We start from the raw sequence: 20,641 nt of genomic DNA, 5'->3' as shown, positions 1-20,641 counted from the left end.
AAAAAGGAAAGGAAAGGAAGAGAAAGAAAGGAAAAGAAGGAAGGAAAAAGGAAAGGAAGTAAAAGAAAGGGAAAGGAAAGTAATGGAGAGCAAGAAAGGAAAGGAAGGAAGAAGGAAAGAAAGTAGAGAAAGAAAGAAAAGGAAAATAAAGAAGAGATAGGAAGAGAAAGAAAGGAAAAGAAAAAAGAGGAGGAAGGAAGGAGGAAGGGAAAAAGGAAGAAAGAAGAAAAAGAAGAGAAAAAAGAAAAGGAAAGAAAGAGAAAGGAAGGAAGGAAGGAAGGAAGGAAGGAAGGAAGGAAGGAAGGAAGGAAGGAAGGAAGGAAGGAAGAAAGGAAGGAAGGAAGGATGGAAGGAAGGAAGGAAGGAAGGAAGGAAGGAAGGAAGGAAGGAAGGAAGGAAGGAAGGAAGGAAGGAAGGAAGGAAGGAAGGAACGAAGGAAGGAAGGAAGGAAGAACTCAAAAACACACAAGTGCCCAAGTATGTACACATATACATTATACACACACAAAGTGCAAAATGGAGCCCACAAGGTCACCTGGTAGGGGAGAGACAGGCTCCCCAGACCCATTCTCTTCTTGTCCCCATCATGCCCTTAGCCTCATGCTCCAGAGCCACCCACATGTGTCTATAGGTCAGGGTCTTGATGGCTGCATATCACCCCTGCATCTTCCTTGTGGTCACAGTTGTGTTTGCCAACCCCAGCATGCGAACACTCTAGAAGGTTTCTCTCCTGCCCTGTGCAGCGAACATCATCCAGGAGGATGGGCAGGGACCGGCCCTCGCCAAACTCTGCCCTCTTGGCTGCCTTGACCACATAGGGGAAGCCCAGTTGGCGGCAAACAACAGTTGCAGCCTTGGAGTCCCAAACATCATCACAGACAGTGCCCCACTGTCTGTCCACATAGATCTCCACTCGGCCCCGGGCCCGACCTGGGGATTCGTGGTTGAGCAATCGGACGGCGCCATTCCGGAGAGGTGGGGGGGCTGTAGTTGGCCTTCCTTTCCTCCTCCCCCCTCTCCGGCCAGAGGGCCGCCGTGTTGGGGTCAAAATAGGTGCTGTGGGGGTCACTGAGCGGTTTCGGAGGAGTTGCAAAATCTGCTCAGCCCAGTCAGGGGTTGAAGAAGGTGTGGGCCTTGCAGTGGAGGTGCCCCGTCGTGGAGCTTTGGTGGTGGTTCGTGGTTTAGGCCTCGCAGTCACAGTCTGGTAGATGAACTCTATGAACAAGAAAGAGAATTGTGAGAAGCAAATTTCTCTCTAATTTTGGGCGTAAGGGTAGTAGGTACTAGGGCCTCTGACACAGACCTCTTTGAGAGAATAAGCATGCAAGGACTCAGGAGATTTCTTCAATTCAGCTGCTGCTGCCCTTGGAAAACAGCATCCTCACTGCCCAGATCTTTGTGGTATTCCACATCTAAGATCTCAAGCTGCTCACAGTATAGCCCAATACATGAGACTCTTCCCCGGAATACACAAAATCCAGGGTAATACAAAGACAGAAATTTACCCAGAAAACTAGACTCCCTAGATTTATACTGCTCCTCTACCATGGAAGAATATCTGCTTCTCCAAGAATCACAGAATGGTATATTAGGAAGGGACTTCAGAGATCGTCCAGTTCAACCCATAGAAGAAGCAAGAGTCTTCCCTCTAAAACATCTCCAACAAGTGGTCTTGCACTCTCTAACTGCAGATCTCCAGGATGTTCTTTCATTATCTCCCCCCCCCTTTTGGAGGCAATTGGGTTAAGTGACATGCCCAGAGTCACACATCCAGTAAGTATATGGGGCTGGATTTGAATTCAGGTCCTCCTGATTCCAGGTTTGGTGCTCTATCCACTGTGCCACCTAGTTGCCCTTTTCTTTCTTTCTTTTTTTCCTTTTTTCATTATATCAAACCTAAAGCTGTCTTTCTGAAACTCTTCATTTATTGCTATTAATTCTGCCCTTAGGCCAGACCAGGAGTCAGAAAGATCTAAGTTCCAACCAGCCTCCAATACTTACTAGCTATGTGATACTGACCAAATTACTTAACTCTTTACCTCAGTTTTCTCATCTGCAAAACAGGGGTAATAATAGCACCTACCTTCCAGGGTTGTTGTGAAGATTAAATAAGATAATAATTATAAAGCATTTAGCACAGTGCCACATAATAGGCACTATAGTAAATATTCTTCCTCTTCTTAAAACTTGAGGCTTTTATTTCCCCCATTAAGTCATCTCTTCTCCAGGTTCAAGATTACAGTTCATTCAACCGGTCCTCTCATGACATTCATCCTGGTCACCCTGTTATGGACCCACTCCAGCTTCTCTAGGGCCTGTCTTATCATGAAGTGGTGGACAAAACTGAACACAACCCTCCCAGATGCGGTCCACTAAGGGCAGAGCATGACAGTCCCAATACCCCCCAGATTTAGGACACTATGACTCTCTAAATGCCACCTAGGATAGTATTAGATGGCTTAGGCTGTAGTAACACTCTGTTGATTCATATTATGGCTAACATTTTGAACTCACAGTCTATTAAAAATTTCAGATATTGTTCATTGGGACTGTTATCTACCCATGCCTTCCCAAAGCTGTATTTTTAAGTCTAATTTTTTAAATCTAAGTGCATGACCCAGGGAAAATCATCTCTTTGTTTCTTCCTCATAATTTTAATCCGTTGGTTCTGCTTTTGTCTCCTGGGAACTGCCCAGAAAATGTCTAATCTTTCTTCCATATGATATCCCATAAGATAATTGAAGATGCCAGCTCTTTCTCTACTGAGACTTCTCTTCCCTGAGGTAAACATGCCAATTCCTCAAAATCATGAGGCTCCTTAACATCCTTGACACCTGACTCTGGCCGCATTCCAACTTTTTAATGATCCTCCTAAAATATGATGCCTAGAACAGTGATCAGTACCTTAAACCAGCAATTCTCAAACTTTTTGGTCTCAGGACCCCTGTATGCTCTTTTTTTTTTGGAGGGGGAGGCAATTGGGGTTAGGTGATTTGCCCAGATTCACACAGCTAATAAGTATCTGTGATTAGATTTGAACTCAGGTCCTCCTGATTTCAAGGCTGGTTCTTTATTCACTGTGCCACCTAGCTTGTTCCCCTTGCCTCCTGCCCCTTTATAGTCTTAAAAGCTACTGAAGATCCCAAAGAACTCTTGGTTATGTGTGTTATATTTATTGATATTTACCATAAGACATATTAGTTTTATTGTGAACATTGTTTTAAGCTCATGGATCCCCTGAAAGCATCTCAAGGACTCCCACGAGCCCCTGGACCACACTTTGAGAACCACTGCCCTAGACCAAAACTCAAGGACAGCTTTAGATAGAGAGTTGAATCAAGGCAGAGAGTACATGTTGGAGGGGGGAGGAGAAAAGGTAAGGATAGATTCAAGTACACCAGCATCATTAGGATTAGACAGGCAGGGCACTTGATCTGTGGAACTAAAGGAAGCAGCCAGTTGCTCCTAGAAGGAGATTAGCTTTTCCTCCTCCAAGTCTCCTGCAGGCAGCAGATAAATCTAGGGAGAATCTGGAGCTCTGGACTGGTGTGTGCACTGACCTATTATACGGCAACTGTGGGGCTAACTGTGTGTTATGGGAATGGGAATTTAAGATCTTCCCTGCCCCTAGGCTTGATAGGCTTAAGTGAATCTGAGAACCTTCCCAGATTTGAAAATATACTCTGCCCCCTAATAGACTGAATGTGGTCACCTGGAGCCTGTGGTGGGAGGCTTGTTTTTTCAGAAACACCCACACCTTGATACTAGGTGATTGGGCAGTGGGTCAAGAGGGTTATTACATTCTCTGACCCAGGAGAAGGCTATATATACACTGATGTGAGATTTTGTTTGGGGGCTCACTTTGAGAAGAGTTATATGGTTTGACCAGATGAGACTCTGGGCAGCCATTGAACCCCCCAGGTTTGAAAACCCAGATGTTAGTGCTTCCCTCTCTGGTAACTGACTAGGTATGGATGTAATGTTCAGACAGTGGGAAGCCTGTCTGCTGATGTTTCTCTGTATTTTTTGTCTGCTTGTAACTTGTTTGTATTCTCTGAAGTTCGGGGTGCTGATCTTTTTTCCCTGAACTAGGTAAATGACATATGTTTGATTAAAGCAAGATCGTTAACCCATTTTGACTTGCTTTCCTTTAGAAAAACAGATCTAAGAACCTGTGTTGGTAGCCACCCCGAGTATGCTAGGATGCTTGCTGCTACACTGTGCTGACCAGAGCATGAGCAAGATAAGCATTAGCAGAGAGTAGAAAACTAAGGCAGTAACACAGCATTGAGCTGCCCTGAGTTATTCCAGGTTAACAGATTTGTATAAATGAAATCCAAGGGCATTGAAAGAATTAGCAGATAGGATTGAGGAGCTTCTGTCAGTGATCTTGGGGTCTTGGGGAGAATGGGAAAGAAATAAAGGGAAAATCTGTTATTCAGTTGTGTCTGACTTTTTATGACCCCATTTGGGTTTGGGGGTTTGTTTATTTTTTTTGACAAAGATAGTAGTTTACCATTTCTTCCTCTAGCTCATTTTGCAGATGAGGAACCTGTGACAAAGAGTTAATAGACTTGCCCAGGGTCACACAGCTAGTAAGCATCTGAGGCCAGGTTTGAACTCAGGAAGGTAAGTCTTCCTGACTCCAGGCCCAACACTCTATCCATTGAGCCACCTAGCTGCACAGGAAAATGTCTAGATGTAAAAATAAAAGATATCATTACATTGTTTACAAAGAATTAAAGGTGTCCGATGGGCTAGAAGGAATCCCTTCCAGTTGGGGATATCTGCAGCAACCTCACTGAAGAGGAAGGGTCTGAGCTGGGTTCTGAAGGACAAGCAATAGTGTGCTAGCCCATATCTGGGAATACCAAGTCTCCACAGTTTCTCCAGCACTGCTCCAAGAGGAAGGGAAAAGAGGGGCTCCCTGAGACAAAGCAAGGGGGAGCTGAGAGACAATACACTTTGCTCCCATTTTTCCTGCTTCTTCCCTGTATCAGGATAGGGAAGAATGGAGAGGGAGCTAAGCTGAAGGACAGGGGTCACTGCCAGACAGCAAAAGATGCAGCCAACTTGCTTTACCCTACCTTGCCCTGTCTTCACTCAAGCCATGCTACCTGTGCTACTACTTTTCAGTCTCTTTTGGGCTAACTGAATAGGCCCTCATTTTCCCTGATTTCCCTATTCCCAGGTGCTAGACTCAAAACTCATCTCTCCTCATTACTGGAATGTGTGAGAGAAGTGCAGGTTGTCATGACAACCAAGTCAACAGAGAGGGCTTTCTTTCTGTGCCTTCTCCAACCGCCCGCCCTCTGTGTCCCACTGCCCCAGAGAGCTTCGAAATTCCATAGGACAGAAAAGATTTCAATTTGTGAAAACTCTTCATGGCTCTGGGGTCAGTCTGGTGTGGAGGAAACAGCCCTGGTCAAAGAGTCAGAGGGTCACGTTTCTTAGCCCTGGACACGTCAACAGCTAACTCATGGCCCCATTTAAAAGTGGGAAAGCCTCTAGGGAGCCCTCCTTTTCTTTTTCTGGGGGGCAATTGGGGTTAAGTGACTTGCCCAAAGTCACACAGCTACTAAGTCTGAGGTCGGATTTGAACTCAGGTTCTCCTTTCTCCAGAGCTGGTGCTCTATTCACTGCTCCACCTAGATGTCTCAGGAGCCCTCCTTTTAGAAATGAAGAGACATACCTAGGCAAGAGAACTGACTTGCCCAAGGTTACCTAGAGAGTTAAGGGGCAACTCTGGGATTATACTAACTCACATTTCTAGAGTGTTTGAAGTTTAAAATAACTTTCCTTTCAGCAGCCACAGGAAGCAGGTAGTTGCTAGGTAGGATGAAAGCCATTTTTACAGGACTCTTATCTACAACACAGGTGCTTCCAAGATAGATGGTAAGAGAAAGGAGTCCTTAGAACTAATAAAGCGACTATATGATACCCTTAAGAGTTAAAGGGAAGAGAATCTACTTATTTCTCCCCACCCACCAGAGAAGCAGCATGATTCTCAAAATGTGGTCTGGAGTTCCTCAAGGTTAAAACTGTTTTCATAGCAAAATGAAGACATTTCTATTTCTAATACAGTAACTATTGATCAATATAACCTACAAAAAAAAAGCTCTTTGCAGAGTCTTCATTTTTTAAGCACGTAAAGGGATCCTGAGACCAAAAAGTTCAAGGACTGATAGTTGGTGTAGTTCATAGTGCATTGGACTTGGAGGAGCATCTGAGTTCAAGACCTGCCTCAGACACATACCAACAATGTGACCTTGGGCAAGTCACTTAACCTTTCTGTCCCTCAGTTTCATCTGTAAAATGAGTTGTCTGGATTCACTGGGCTCTGACATCCCTTCTGGCACTAAACCTATGATACTATAGAAAGTCCAATGTACCTTCTCAGGGCCCCTCCACCTGGGCAAGGAAAGAGAGCACAGAGCTTGGAAATACTACTCATAATCAAAAAAGCTGACACTGATGTGATGGTTTAAGGTTTGCAAAGTGATTTTATATATTTTTATATAAACATATAACATAAAATAAATATATAACATAAATTATATATGTGTGTATGTATGTGTGCCTATATAAACTTCATTTGAGCATCACAACAGCCCCTATACCAAAGGTCTCCCCTCTCCAATGTATTCTTCACACAGTTGTCAAATTCATCTCTGTCTATTGGTTCCCATCTTTTACATGAAGCTTTTTCCAATCCCTCTTAATTCTAACACCTTCTCTCTTTTAATTCTATTTAGCCAGTATATGGCTGGCTTGTACACACTTCTTTGCTTCTTGTCTCCCCCACTAAATTGTTAACTCCTCGAGGACAGAGACTGTCTTTTACATCTTTTTGTATCCCCATTGCTTGATAGACTGCCTGGTACATGGCAGACCCTTAAGAAATGTTTATTGAGTGACTGACAAATTGCTATTCCTAAAGTCTAAATCAGACCATACTCATAAAACTCTTCGGTGGTTCCCTATACTCCCTAAACCACATTCTTGTTTGTCATGTAAAGTCATTCCGAAAAAAAAAAAGTTTTCCCCATCAAAGTCCCTTGCACCATCACATGGTTCAAAGGATGTAGTTTTATCAATGTCACTGACAATAGAGAAGATACATTACCATGTGCTTTGCTGTGCATCCTATGGACTGTGGGACTTTTCCATCTGACTTGCAGCTAACCTCCTATGTTGTCTCTGCCTTTAGAATGAGGAGGGGCTGCCCTCATTCTAATGAGGAGGGGCTCCTCGAGAGGAGGGGCTGCCTGAATTTTCTATTTATATCCCCAGCACCTAGCACAGAGCTTTGCACATAGTAAGCAACAAATGTTTTTCATTCATTCACAATCTTAGCTCCAGCATAGCTTTCCAAGCTGGCTACACATTACTAAAGAAAGCACTAGAATTAAAAGAGCATGAGAAAGGCTTCCTGAAGATGAGGTAGCAGGTTTCCCCTTACAAACTTTCCAAACCAAACCACCTATTTGCAGTTCTAAAAAAATGACTTTCTGTCTTTCACCTCTACACACACACACACACACACACACACACACACCCCCCCCCACCCATGCCTGGAATGCTACCCCTCTACCTCTTGGAACTTTTAGGGCATTTCTAAGGGTCTATTCCAGGACTCCCTCCCTCAAGAGGCCTTTCCTAATTGCCCCAAATATTAGTGCCCCTGTTTATTTTGTAAACATTTTTTCTGTGAACATGCTGCATACCACCATCTACCCATTTTGTCCTACCAACCACCTGTAAGAGGTAAACTCCTTGAGGTTAGGGACTGTCTTGCTCTTGTATTTGTGGCAGGTTTGTTACCAGTTTAAACTTGAGTTTTCTCATCTATAAAATGGAGATAATAATCTTTGTATTACCTATCTCACAAAGTGGTTATAAAAAAGGGCTTTGTAGGGGTGGCCAGGTAGCACAGCAAGTAAGAGCACCGGCTCCAGTGTTGAGAAGACCTGGAGATCAAATCCCGGGCTTAGACACTTAGCACCCACCCAGAAACACCTGGCCTTGTAACCTTGAGCAAGTTACTTAACCCCGATTGCTTAGGGGCGGCCAGGTGGCTCAGCGAGTAAGAGCACTGGCTCCAGTGTCGGGATGACCTGGATCAAATCTGGGCTCAGATACTCAGCACCACACCCAGAAATAACTGGCCGTGTAACCTTGAGCAAGTTACTTAAACCCGATTGCTTGAAAGAAAAAAAAAAGGGGGCTTTGTAAATATCTGTTGTTGTCCAGTTGTTTTAGACATATCCTACCCTTCATGACCCTTTTGGAGTTTTCTTGGCAAAGATACTAGAGTGGTTTGCCATTTGTTTCTCCAGTTCATTTTGCAGATGAGGAAACTGAGGCAAACAGGGTTAAGTGACTTTCCCAGGGTCACACAGCTAGTGTCTGAAACCAGATTGTGACCTCAGGAAGATGAGTCTTCCTGGCTTCAGACCCAACACTCTATCCATTGTGCCACCTAACTGCCCCATGTAAACATTAAAGTCTTATAAAAATAAAACATTTTTCTTCTTCTTTAGCTCTCCCACCATGCTTTGCCCACCAACTTTGCCCAATATCAAGAAATATTCAGTAACTGAGTAACTCAGCTGCTTCCCTCTCATTTGTCTCCTTGGATTGCCAGTTTGGTTGGAGGCAGAAAGCCCAGAACTGGCTAGGAAAACCAGGACCAGTCAGGGAAATACAAAGCTGCCCTATGCCCATGCTTACCCATATCAGTCATGGTGCCACAGCTGCTATGCCTTCTGGATCCTATGATGTTGAAACCAACCCCAGAAGCCTCCCACATCCATCTCAGAGGCTAAGAGGTACCCATCTCTAAGGAACAGCATGCTATCATAAGAAGGTGGTAGTTTCAGACCCAGAGGATTGGGATTTGAATCCAGGATCTGGCATTTATAGTCTTGGGCAAGTCACCCTTGGTTCTCTCTCCTGGAAGATTAGGAGCTCAGCGTAAATCATTCCTCCCAGCTTAGACTCCCAAGACTCTGGGGTCTGCATGCCAAATATCCAAGAAGCAGCAAGACTTACTCTCCTTACGCTCAAAGCTGATGATTCGACTCTTCACTTTCACGGGGGCCGCCTTGATCTGACACTTGCCTGGAGGAGCTCTCCTGCCAACACACAGAAGGAGCCATGAGAAGGCTTCCCCAGTGCAGCTGCACCAAGGCTTGAAGTTAGGGAATATCTCCTAGAGCTGGAGAGGCGACCTTCTCCATCCCCCAGCCTACTGGGAGGACCTCACCAAGGGCATCTCAGTTGGAGGAAAATAAATTCTATTCATCTGAAGTGGATTCCAAGGCTACCCTCAGTCATTATTTCAATATCTCACTCCACTCCAGTAAGTTCATTTTTATGTCTAATCTAAATGTCTCAAGCTGTAATTGGGAAGTGCCATGGTACACAGGATAGGAGGCTGGACATGGAACCAGGAAGAGCTGGTAGGCAAGTCAGAAGGAGAGTTGGACGAGAAGATCTCTAAGGCCCTTCCAGCTCTAAGAATCTATGTGTTATATATAGCCTATATCAAATTGCTTACCATTTTAGGAAGGGGGGAGAAAAAACTAGAACTTAAAGTTTTTTTAAACAAATATTAAAAATTGGCTTTAGGATGCCCATTAATTAGGGAATGGCTAAACAAATTGTGGTACATGATTGTAATGGAATATTATTGTGCTATAAGAAATGATGAGCAGGCAGATTTCAGAAAAACCTGGAAAGACTTACATGAACTAATGCATAGTAAATCAGACAGTGAACAGAATCAGGAGAACATTGTATACAGTAGCAGTAACATTGTTCAATGAAGAACCGTGAATGACTTGGCTGTTCTCAGCAACACAACAATCCAACACAACCCCAAAGGACAAATGATAAAGCATACTCTCCATCTCCAGAGAAAGAACTGATACTGATTGAATACAGACTGAAGCATGCTGTTTTTCACTTTCTTTCTTTTGTTTTTTTTTTCTTTTATTCAAGTCTTGTACAAAATAACTAACATGGAAATGTTTTACACAATTGCACATGCATAACCTATATCTGATTGCTTACCATCTTAAGAAGGGTAGAGGAGATGGAGGGGGGAGGGATAAAATTTGGAACTCACATCTTTAAATAAAAATGTTTTTAAAAATTGGGGGGAAATTGTCTTTACATGTAATTGGAAAAAATAAAATACTATTTTTAAAAAGAGAATCTATGTTAAAAAGAGTCTAATCTAAGGATTCTAAGTTCCCATATAGCCCTGATATTCTGTGGTGCTAAGCTGAATTTCAAGGCAGAGCAAAAGGGTGAAAATATTCAAGGAACTCAAGGGAGACAAGATTAACACACACAAAACAACAGCAAACAACCTAAGACGATGTAATACAGTGACCAAAGTGATAAATTGTGTAGCTTAGCTCATGGAAGTCCAGAGCTAGCCCAAAACAGAATGGGTTCCCTTATGAGGTAGTGAGCTCCCCGTCATGAGAAGTGATGTGCAGAATGAATGAGCACATATAAGGGAAGGTGCAGAGGGATTCCTGCTCAAATCCTAGTTGGGTAAGATAGACTCTAAAAGTCCCTGCAAACTCTAAGTGTCTGTGATTCTTTTATTCCTTAATACACACACACACTCACACAAACACACACACACACTCACACTCACTCACACACACGAAGAGATCAGCCTAACCCAGAAAAGGGTCAAAACCCCCTTTATACAAAAGAAAAGACCTTCCTGAGGATGCCCTGAAGAACTAATGTAGTTAGTTCTCTTCAGGCAGTCCTTCATGGGGATAACAAGAGAGAAAAGAGCCAAAACATGTCACCATGGAGAATGAGAACAATCTGGCCTTGAAATCCTTGCCCAACATTGTGACCAGCTAGGAGCACCAGGCTGTGGAGGCATGAAAAATCATCAAACGGCTAGGGCACAGGATGAGGGGAGAAGAGTTTCTGGGGTCATAAGTCCAAAGGAGGCTGTCAGGATCCTGTCAGAGCCTCCAAGTTTGGAGCAAAATGTATTCTCCACATGGCAGCCCAGGAGATAACATGTGGAAAAGCTATAGGGAGCTAAGTATAAGAAACAATCCCTTACTTTAATAGTGACAGAGGTTACAGAGCACTTCCTCCTCTATCATTTCATCTTGATCCTTACAATAGTCTATGAGGTAGGGAGAGGAAGACAGGATTATCCCCATTTTATATGAGAAAATTGTGAGGAGGTTAAAATTCTGAGATGTTCAATGCTCCATGGAAAATCTGATGCAAGGAAAAATCAGCACCTGGTCTAATCAATAAAATCACCCTCATCCTGATATAAAAAACTGTCAGTAAAAGTCCTAATCCAACATCCTCATTTTGTAGACTGAGGGAAGAGAGAAGTGACTCACCCTAAAACTCAAGACTAGGAATAATCAAAGCTGGTATTTTAACCCAAGTCTTCCTACAACTATCTAGTGTTCTGGCTTCTTCATGGACTATCATACAATCCACTTTCTCTTATTCTGCCATGATGAGATGTAGTGGGACAGCCAACTTTGGATCTCTGAGCTCTCCCATAATGTTCAATGACTCCTTACTAGATAGTAGATAAGGCTCAAACTCCTTAGTCTGGTATTTACCAGCTGTCCTCCATGTTTTAGGTACCAATCTACCAATCCAATTCCATTTTTCACTGTTTCTTCTCATGTACTCAATACTCCAAACTAGACTAGTCACTGTTAAATGAAAAAAGACTGCAACTTTTCTATCTCTGCAACTTTATTCATACCATTCCCTTTACCTTTAATGCTTTCCCATCCTACCCCACATTGAAACCTAATTCAACTAGAAGCATTCCCTTATTTTTTCAAGCCAGAAGAGAGTTCAGCTCAATAGAAAGGCCATGTGTTTAGGACATAACAAATAACCACTCAAGACTTGTCAAACATGACTAATTGTTACTCACTTCTGGTGATCCACATGGGTACAATGATACTGTCAGGAGAATCTAAGGTACACTATTTTTTCCCCAATTTATTTATTTATTTTTAGTTTTCAACATTCATGTCCACAAGATTTTGAGTTACAAATTTTTCTCCCTGTCTCTCCCCTACCCCCTACCCCAGAATAGTAAGCCTGCTGAATACCCCTTCCCCCAATCTGTTCTCTCTTATATCCTCCCCTATCCCCTCCCCAACTTTCTAGTAGGGCAAGATGGATTTCTATACCCCAGTGCCTATATATCTTATTTCCCAGTTGCATGTAACATGCATTAACATTTGTTTTTTAAAACTTATTTAAAACTTCCAGAGTCTTTTAAGGTATACTATTAAGAGTTATGAGGTCTTGGGTAGGAAATCAAAGACTTTAGGGGGTCAGAAGTGGTGTTTTCATCACTGCTATAATAAAAGGAAAGGGTTTTAAGAGAGAAGGCAAATTTGAGAAGTGAAAGCTGATTAAAAAGATGGTATCTGAGGGTGAGATTTGGATTTCTGAGCCCCAACTCCAAGTATGGGAATGATGGGCTCTAGGACATTATATGGAATGCATCTAGCAGGCACTGGTAAAAATCCACCTGCTAGCTCTGCCCCTATGGAGCAAAGGAGAACAAATCTCCCAAGGGGTCGTCTTACACAATGGCAGCCCAGGACCAGAGCCTTAGCCCTTTTATCCTCACCAAGAGGGTGAGAAAGTCGACTTGATGGGGTGGTGAGGGGGGGGAGGGGAGGGAGTCAGAGCTGCCATGGCTAATAACCTTCTGTAATTTTCAATATGTCAGACAGCAGTCTTTTCCCCACCCAGTCACCCAAATGTACCTCCAGATCACAGCCTCAGCACCACCAACCAGCCCCTCTAGAAGGGGAAGAAAAATCCACATTTAAGACAGAGTCTGGGACATTGTTTACTGTGAAAGGTAATACAATCTACGAACTCCTGCATTCAGAGTCAGAGGCTGCCTAGGAGAAAACTCCCTTCCCTTACTATTACTTCCAGCACCATGATCCCCATTCACTTCATCTCTACTCCTTCTGAAACCCCATACTCCTCACTCCTCTGTCCTCCCTTTCCTTGTGCCCTCTGGTACTCCCATTCTATTGTTAATAACCTGCCTTTCATATTGGACCTCTTGAGAAGGGAGAGGTATCATGGTATAATGGATAGGGTACTGGTCTAGCAGTCAGGAAGACCTGAGTTGAACTCCTCCTTCAGATAATTAATAGCTGTGTGCCCCTGGACACATTACTTAACCTCTCTGTACCTCAGTTTTTTCATGTGTAAAATTAGGGGGTTTCACCCAATAGCCTCTAAGGTACTTTCCAACTCTGAATCTATGATCTTCTGTTCACACTCCTTCCATCCTCTTGACCTCACAGAAATAATTTCTCAGTCTCTGTGATGGCAACAAGGGAAGAAAGAGGCATTAGATTTTTCTGCTTGGTTCCAGAACTCCATTAGGAGTAATGGAAGTTACAGAGACACAGATTCAGGCATCATCATCATAATAATGGCAGTTAGCATATATATAGCACTTGAAGATTTGCAAAGTGCTTTATTAATATCTCTTTTTTCTTTTTTTTTTTTGGAGGGGCGAGGGCAGGGCAGTTGAGGTTAAGTGACTTGCCCAAGGTCACACAGCTAGTAAATGTTAAGTATCTGAGGCTGGATTTGAACTCAGGTCCTCCTGACTCCAGGGCCAGTGCTCTATTCACTGTGCCACCTAGCTGCCCCTACTAATATCTCTTTTTATCCTCACAACAACCCTGGAAAGAAAATGCTATTATGGCCCCCAATTTACAGATGAGGAAACGGAGGCAAACAGAAGAAAAGTGACTTGTCCAGGGTCACACAACTAGTAAATCCTTGAATCCAAATTTGAACTCAGGTCTTCCTCACTCTGAGTCTAGTGCTCTATTAACTGTGCCACTTAGTTGCCTAGGCTTATTGCTGGTAACAAGTAAGAGTTATCCCAAAGCAGACTGGGATATCACTACTTTGGGAAGTAGTGAGTTCCTCCCACTAAAGATCTATAGGGAAAGGCTGGATAACCACTGGTCAGGTGGCTGTCGAGGGGTTTCTTGTTCAGGTAGTCTGAACTGGAAAACAGGGGTTGCTGAGGTCTCTCTAAGGTTCCGTGATCTCTCCATCCTCAGAACTTCAAAAGTGCCTCGATTGTGGCTTTCTTAGGTGTTTGTATGAGAATGTGTTCATCTATGTTCAGCCAAACCACCATCACAACTAGCCTGGGTGGGCAGTGGCAGTGTCCTGTTCATCTTTAACCCTACTGTCCCCCTTAATGCTAGAGCCTTCCCCACCATGACTGTCTCTAATTTATCCTACATTTTGCATGTACAGAGTGTTTCCATATTGTCTCCTCCATTGGGAAGTGAGTCCTCAAGAGGAGGGATTGTTTCTGCAGTTATAAGCACAGTGTCTAGCACACAGTACATGCTTAATAAATGATAATTGACTGGCTGTATCTTCTGCACCACCCATTACACGGTCCTAAACACAGATGAGGCTAGGCAGATTTGAATGAAGCACTTCTTGGTTTCTGCATTAATACCCTGCAAACAAATGATGACCACCAAAGAACCCTTTCTTTTCACAAGTAAAGCATAGTAGCTTTAGTACCTATACCCTACAGCACGGTGAAGTTCAAATGAATTCATGCATATAAAGTGCTTCCCACCCTAGGAGGTGCAGTGCATAGAGTGCTAGACCTGGAGTCAGGAAGACTCATGTTCCTGAGGTCAAATTTGGCTTCAGACCTTAGTAGTTATGTGACCCTGGGCATGTCACTGAACCTTGTCTCTGTTTCCTCACTTGTAAAATGAGCTGGAGAAGGAAATGGCAAACCATGCCAGTATCTCTGCCAAGAAAATCCCAAATGGGTCATGAAGAGCCAGATACGACTGAAAAATAACTGAACGACAACCTAGAAAGTGCTATGAAAATGTCAACTATTACTGTGATTACAAAACCCACTGCTTCCCCCCTATTGGCAGGACTCATTGTGAGACACTCCAGACAAGCCAAGTATCCATTGAATGGGACAAACCACACATTAGTATGCATAACAGCATTCCTGTAAAGACAACAGAGTGTGCTATACTAGCCAAGGGGCCAGGGAGGAATACAGGCTGAGCAGTAATAAAATACACAGCTGCATATGAGTAGATACAGAGGAGAGGGGCAAAAAAGGGGGCCCTATTTTGGTCAGAACCAGAGGACAGACAGAACGTGGATGGGTGGGCTAAATTACAGAGCCACAGAATCTCTGCATCAGAGGAGACCTCGGAGCTCATTCAGTTGAACCTAACTATAGATCTGATCTGAAAATCAGCCATTTAGTCTTTAATTGAAAATGCTTCCAGTAAGGGGGGCAGCCTTACTTACTGAAGCATCCCATTCCATTCCATGGTTTGGCAATGAATTATTAGGAAGGTTTCCTTATACCCAAACCCAATCTGTCTCTCTGCAACTTCTACCTGCTCTTCTTTCCCTCTTCCATATTATAGTCCTTCCAGCACTTGAGGGAAATGACCATGTCATTTGAAAGCTTTGTCTTTTCCAGATTAAACATCAGTTGTTTCAACTGATCCTAGCATGGTATGGTTTTCCATCTCCCTAAAAATCAGGATTGAGTTCTTCTGGATTTGTTTACATCCTTCCTAAAATGTGGACCCCCCAAACTAAAAACATACTCTTGATAGGGTCTGACCAGGGCAGAAGATAGTAAGGTTGCTGTCTCCCTCATTTTACATTCTGTGATTCTATTAATACAGCCTAAGATTTGATCATATTTTTTGACTGCCCTATTACATTGTTTTCTAACTGAACATTTAGCATCCACTAGAATACCTAGTTTGCTAAAATTTTTGCTGTTCTGTTGATTTTCAGCTGTGTTCAAAGTGTTTTGCCATTTCCTTCTCCAGCTCATTTTGCAGATGAGGAAACTGAGGTAAAAAGGGTTAAGTAATTTACCCAGGATCACACAGCTAGTAAGTGTTTGAAACTGGGTCTGAACTTGGATCTTCCTGCTCCCAGGTATAGTGCTCTATCTACCACACCACAAAGCTGCCATCCACTAAAATAAGTCCGCCAAATTTCACATGTTGGCCAGTCATGTTCTCCCTTCTTCCTTTGGTACAGTTGAATATTTTGTAATCCAAGTACTGGACTTTATATTTATTCTGATTAAATTTCATTGTATTAGATCTGGACCAATATTTTAACTTGTTAAAATATTTTTAGATACTGACTCTGTCACCCAGTGACTTGAGAAGAACTTATTCTTCTCAATTCCATGTTATCTGCAAACTCAATAAGTATGCCATCTAGACCTCCCTACAAGTCACTAATCAAAAGCCTAATAGAAGTGGTACAAGGACAAATTGATAGAGCAGTATGATGATATCTATAACTATCCCAATATGTATTTATATAGAATATTCTATATGCATATGTATATATGCACATATAGGTGTGTATGTATATATATATATATATATATACATAGTGTTATACACCAATATCTATGTGTATGTGTGTGTATACACATACAGGGACCAAGAGAGACAGAGAGAGAAATGGGAGGGAGGAAAGGGTTGGTGTGTATATGTATATGTATATAAAAGTCAGCAAACATTTATTAAGCATTACTTATGTGCCAGGTACAAAACAGTCTCTCCCCTAGAGGAGTTTACATTGAGAAGGAGAGAGAGCACAGAGCAGTTTGTGCACAGAAGATAAATACAGAGACGGAATGTAAACTTAGAGGGGGTGGCACAAGTAGCTATGGACTAGGAAAGTTCTCCTAGAAAAATAGGTACTTGAGCTGAGTCTTAAAAGCAAGCCAAGGATCCTAAGAGTTGGATGTTGGGAGGGAAAGCATTCCAGATGTGGAGGCCAGATATAGCAGAGGAATAGAGAGAGAGAGAGAGAGAGAGAGAGAGAGAGAGAGAGAGAGGGAGAGAGAGAGTTCTATCCAAGGAACAGCAATTAGGGCTGTATGGCCACATCACAGAGTACCAGGGAAGGGAGCAGAATACAAGAAAACAGGAAAAATAGGAAGATTGTGAAGAGCTAAGGGGGCCAAAAGAAACTCTTTATTCAGTCATTTATGCTGGAGATAAAAGGAATCACTGATGTTTATGGAATACAAAGGAAAGGGGGTGATACAATAAAACCTGAGCTTTAGGAAAATCACTTTGATAGCTGTGTGGAGGGTTGTTTGGAATTGGGGGTAGGAAGAGAGAGACTTGAGGCTGGGAAACCAACCAAGAGGCTGCTATAAGAGGGCAGGCATGAGGTGATGAGGAACTGTATCAGGGTGGTGATTGAGTTGGTGGAAAGAAGAGTTTGTTTACAAGAGACTTTGTGAACAGAGAAATGAAAAGATTTGGCAACAGACTGGATATGTGGGTGAATGAGAGTGGAGCTGAGGATAACACAAACATTGTGAACCTCATTGACTGGGAGGATGGCAATACACTCAACAGTCATAGAATATCTGGGACGAGGGAAAACTTAGATTGAAAAGATGAGATCTCTTTTGGATATGTTGAGTTTGAGATGACCACAGGGCATCCAGTTTGAAATGTTCAATAGGTACTTGGTAATGTGGGACTGGAGCTCAGGAGAGAGATAGGGCCTAGAAAAATAGATGTATGAATCATAGGCATAGAAATGAAAACTGAGCTCCAGGAAAGCTGATAACATCATCAAGGATAAAACACAGAAATGAGAAGGGAGTCCAGTAAAAATTCTTGTGGGACACCCACATTTAATGGGAATGACATGGAAGAAGAGCCAGCAAAACAAAATAAAAAAGAGAGAACAGACAGCTAGGAGAACTGAGAGAGAAAGGAAGGGCAGGGCAAGGCAGGGCAGGGCAGGGCAGGGAAGGGAAGGGAAGGGAAGGGAAGGGAAGGGAAGGGAAGGGAAGAGAAGAAGGAAGGAAGGAAGGAAGGAAGGAAGGAAGGAAGGAAGGAAGGAAGGAAGGAAGGAAGGAAGGAAGGAAGGAAGGAAGGAAGGAAGGAAGGAAGGAAGGAAGGAAAGGGAAAAGAGAGGAGAAAAGAAAAATTTTAGGAAGAAGAGAGTAAACAGGTGGTAAACTGTGCCAAATGTCACAAAGAGGTCAAGAAGAATGACAATTAAGAAGAAGCCATTAGATCTGGCAGTTAAAAGACCATCAGTAACTTTGGAGAGAGCTGTTTCAATTGAATTAGAAGCCAGATTGAAAAGAATTTGGAAGATAATGAGAGGAAAGGATTTGAAAGCACCAATTGTATAAGTCATTTTCAAAGAGTTCAGCTAAGGGGGAGGAGCCAAGAAGGAGGCAAAGAAGCAGGAAAACTCTGTGAGCTCCCCCCATAACCACACCAAATACCTATTTAAAAATGACTATAAACAAACTTTAGGGCTACAGAACCCACAAAGTGACAGAGAGAAAACAAATCTCCCGCTGAAGGCATCCTGGCAGGTAGACAGAAAGGATCCATTGCAGCACCACTGGGAGTAGAGCCCAGTACCATGTGAGCCCGTGGTTTTAGCCTCAGGGTGGCCATCACCAGTCACAGCTGGAGGGACTTCAAGAGAGTAGATCACCAGAAGCTGTGGCAGTTTCTGGAATTATCAACCCATAAATGCCAAAGACAAAGTGAGAGGTCAATGTGGATTTTGGGAACAGGGGGTCTGGGAGTGAGATCTGGCCTCTGCCTCCCAGAGGGAGAAGCAGCTGAGGTATGGCAGCCGCTGTGGTGTGGCTGCTTCAGAGCTCGTGGCCTGCAGATTGTAGGGGGACCAAGCAAGCATTCTGAGGAGTAATCACTCTTGCTTTAACCTCCTTGCATCTGGATTACTGTCTAGGGTGGAGGTTCTGAGATGTGTGACCAGGTGCCAGAGCCAGTGGAGGCTTCAGAGAGAGCATCCAACTAATAGCTCCAGCAGCTGTGAAAACCCCAGTGATTTGGGACAAAGCTCTCCTCTCTGGAAGCTGAGTTCTACTGTGGCAAAAATCTCAAAAGTCAAATAATTAAGTGGAAACATGAGCAAGCAAAGGAAGCAAAGCAAGCAAGCAATCTGACTTTAAATTCCTATTTTGGAGACAAAAAGGATCAAAGCATGGAACAGGAGGGAGACAACAAAGTCAGAACTCCTGTACCAAAAGCTTCCAAGAAAAGCCATAGAGGAGCTTAAGAAGGATTTTGAAAACTAAATAAGAGAAGTGGAGGAAAAATTGGGAAGAGAAATGAGAATTATGCAAGAAAATAATGAAAAGTGAGTCAACAACTTGACTGAAGAAAATAACAGCTTAAAAAATAGACTAACTCAAATGGCAAAAGAGGCTCAAAAAGCCAATGAGGAGAAGAATGCCTTAAAAAGCCAAATTTGCCAGATAGAAAAAGAATCTCAAAAGCTCACTGAAGAGAACCATTCCTTCAGAATTAGACTGGAGCAAATGGAAGCTAGTGACTTTATGAGAAATCAAGATACTATTAAACAGATCCAAACAAATGAAAAAATAGAAGGCAATGTGAAATATCTCATTGGAAAAGCCACTGACCTGGAAAATAGATCCAGGAGAGATAATTTTAAAATTATTGGACTACCTGAAAGCCATGATCAAAAAAATACCTAGAAATAATCCTTCAAGAAATTCTCAACAAAAACTACCCTGATGTTTTAGAACCAGAGGACAAAACAGAGGTTGAAAGAATCCACTGATCACCCCTTGAAAAAAAGATCCCAAAAAGAAAACTCCTAGGAATATTATAACCAAATTCCAGAGTTCCCAGATCAAGGAGAAAATATTACAAACAGCCAAGAAGAAACAATTTGAATATTGTGGAAACACAATCAGGATAACACAGTATCTGGCAGCTTCTACACTGAGGGATAGAAGGGCTTGGAATATGATATGACAGAGGTCAAAGGAGCTGGGATTAAAACTAAGAATCACCCACCTAGCAAAACTTAGTATCATGTTTCAGGGGAAAATATGGTTGTTCAATGAAATAGAGGACTTTCAAGCAATCTTGATGAAAAAGAAACAGAGTTGAATAGAAAATTTGACATAGATACAAGAAGCAAGAGGAGCATTAGAAGGTAAACAGGGAAAAGAAATCATAAGGAATTTATCAAAGTTGAACTATTTACATTCCTACATGGAAAAATGATAATACGAACTTATGAAACTTTTCTCAGTATAAGAATAATTGAAGGGAATGTATATATATATATATATGTATATGTATACATACGTATATGTGTCTCTATAGGAGGGTATATGGACATATGACTACATATGTGAGTGTGTGTATATATGTGTACAGGTATACATACACAGAGGGCACAGGACCAATTGAATAGGAAGGGATGATACTTAAAAGGTGAAACTGAGAGGTGAGAGAGGAATATAATGAGAGCAGATGGGGAGAGACAGAATGGGGTAAATTATCTCATATAGAAGAGGCAAGGAAAAACTGTTAACAATGGAGGGGAAGAACAGGAAGGCAAAAGGGAATGGGTCAACCTTACTCTCATTGAATTTAGCTTAGGGAGGGAATGACATACATACTAAATATCTCACCGTACAGGAGAGTAGGGGGGAAGGGGATGAGAGGGGGGATAATGGAGGGGAGGG

The 20,641-nt window shown here is 42.6% G+C and overlaps 1 protein-coding gene across 1 annotated transcript in view; it reads right to left on the bottom strand.

The window, feature by feature from the left end:
* Positions 1 to 413: 413 nt before the first annotated feature.
* Positions 414 to 20,641, bottom strand: part of LOC138173822 (HHIP-like protein 1) — a 103,126-nt gene continuing 82,898 nt past the window's right edge. The window contains exons 8-9 of the mRNA XM_069103907.1: positions 9,055 to 9,137; positions 414 to 1,215 (exon numbers count right to left, since the gene is read on the bottom strand). Of these exons, the coding sequence (XP_068960008.1) occupies positions 626 to 1,215; positions 9,055 to 9,137 (673 nt within the window). The 3' untranslated portion in view covers positions 414 to 625. The remainder of the gene's footprint in view (positions 1,216 to 9,054; positions 9,138 to 20,641) is intronic.

Source organism: Petaurus breviceps, unplaced genomic scaffold, assembly GCF_028583685.1.
Source record: "Petaurus breviceps papuanus isolate PSGF00001 unplaced genomic scaffold, PetGlider_PUasm1.0 65, whole genome shotgun sequence".
Lineage (NCBI taxonomy): Eukaryota > Metazoa > Chordata > Mammalia > Diprotodontia > Petauridae > Petaurus > Petaurus breviceps.
Note: the sequence above shows the minus strand (reverse complement) of the source record. Positions and strands in the feature narration are given on the sequence as shown.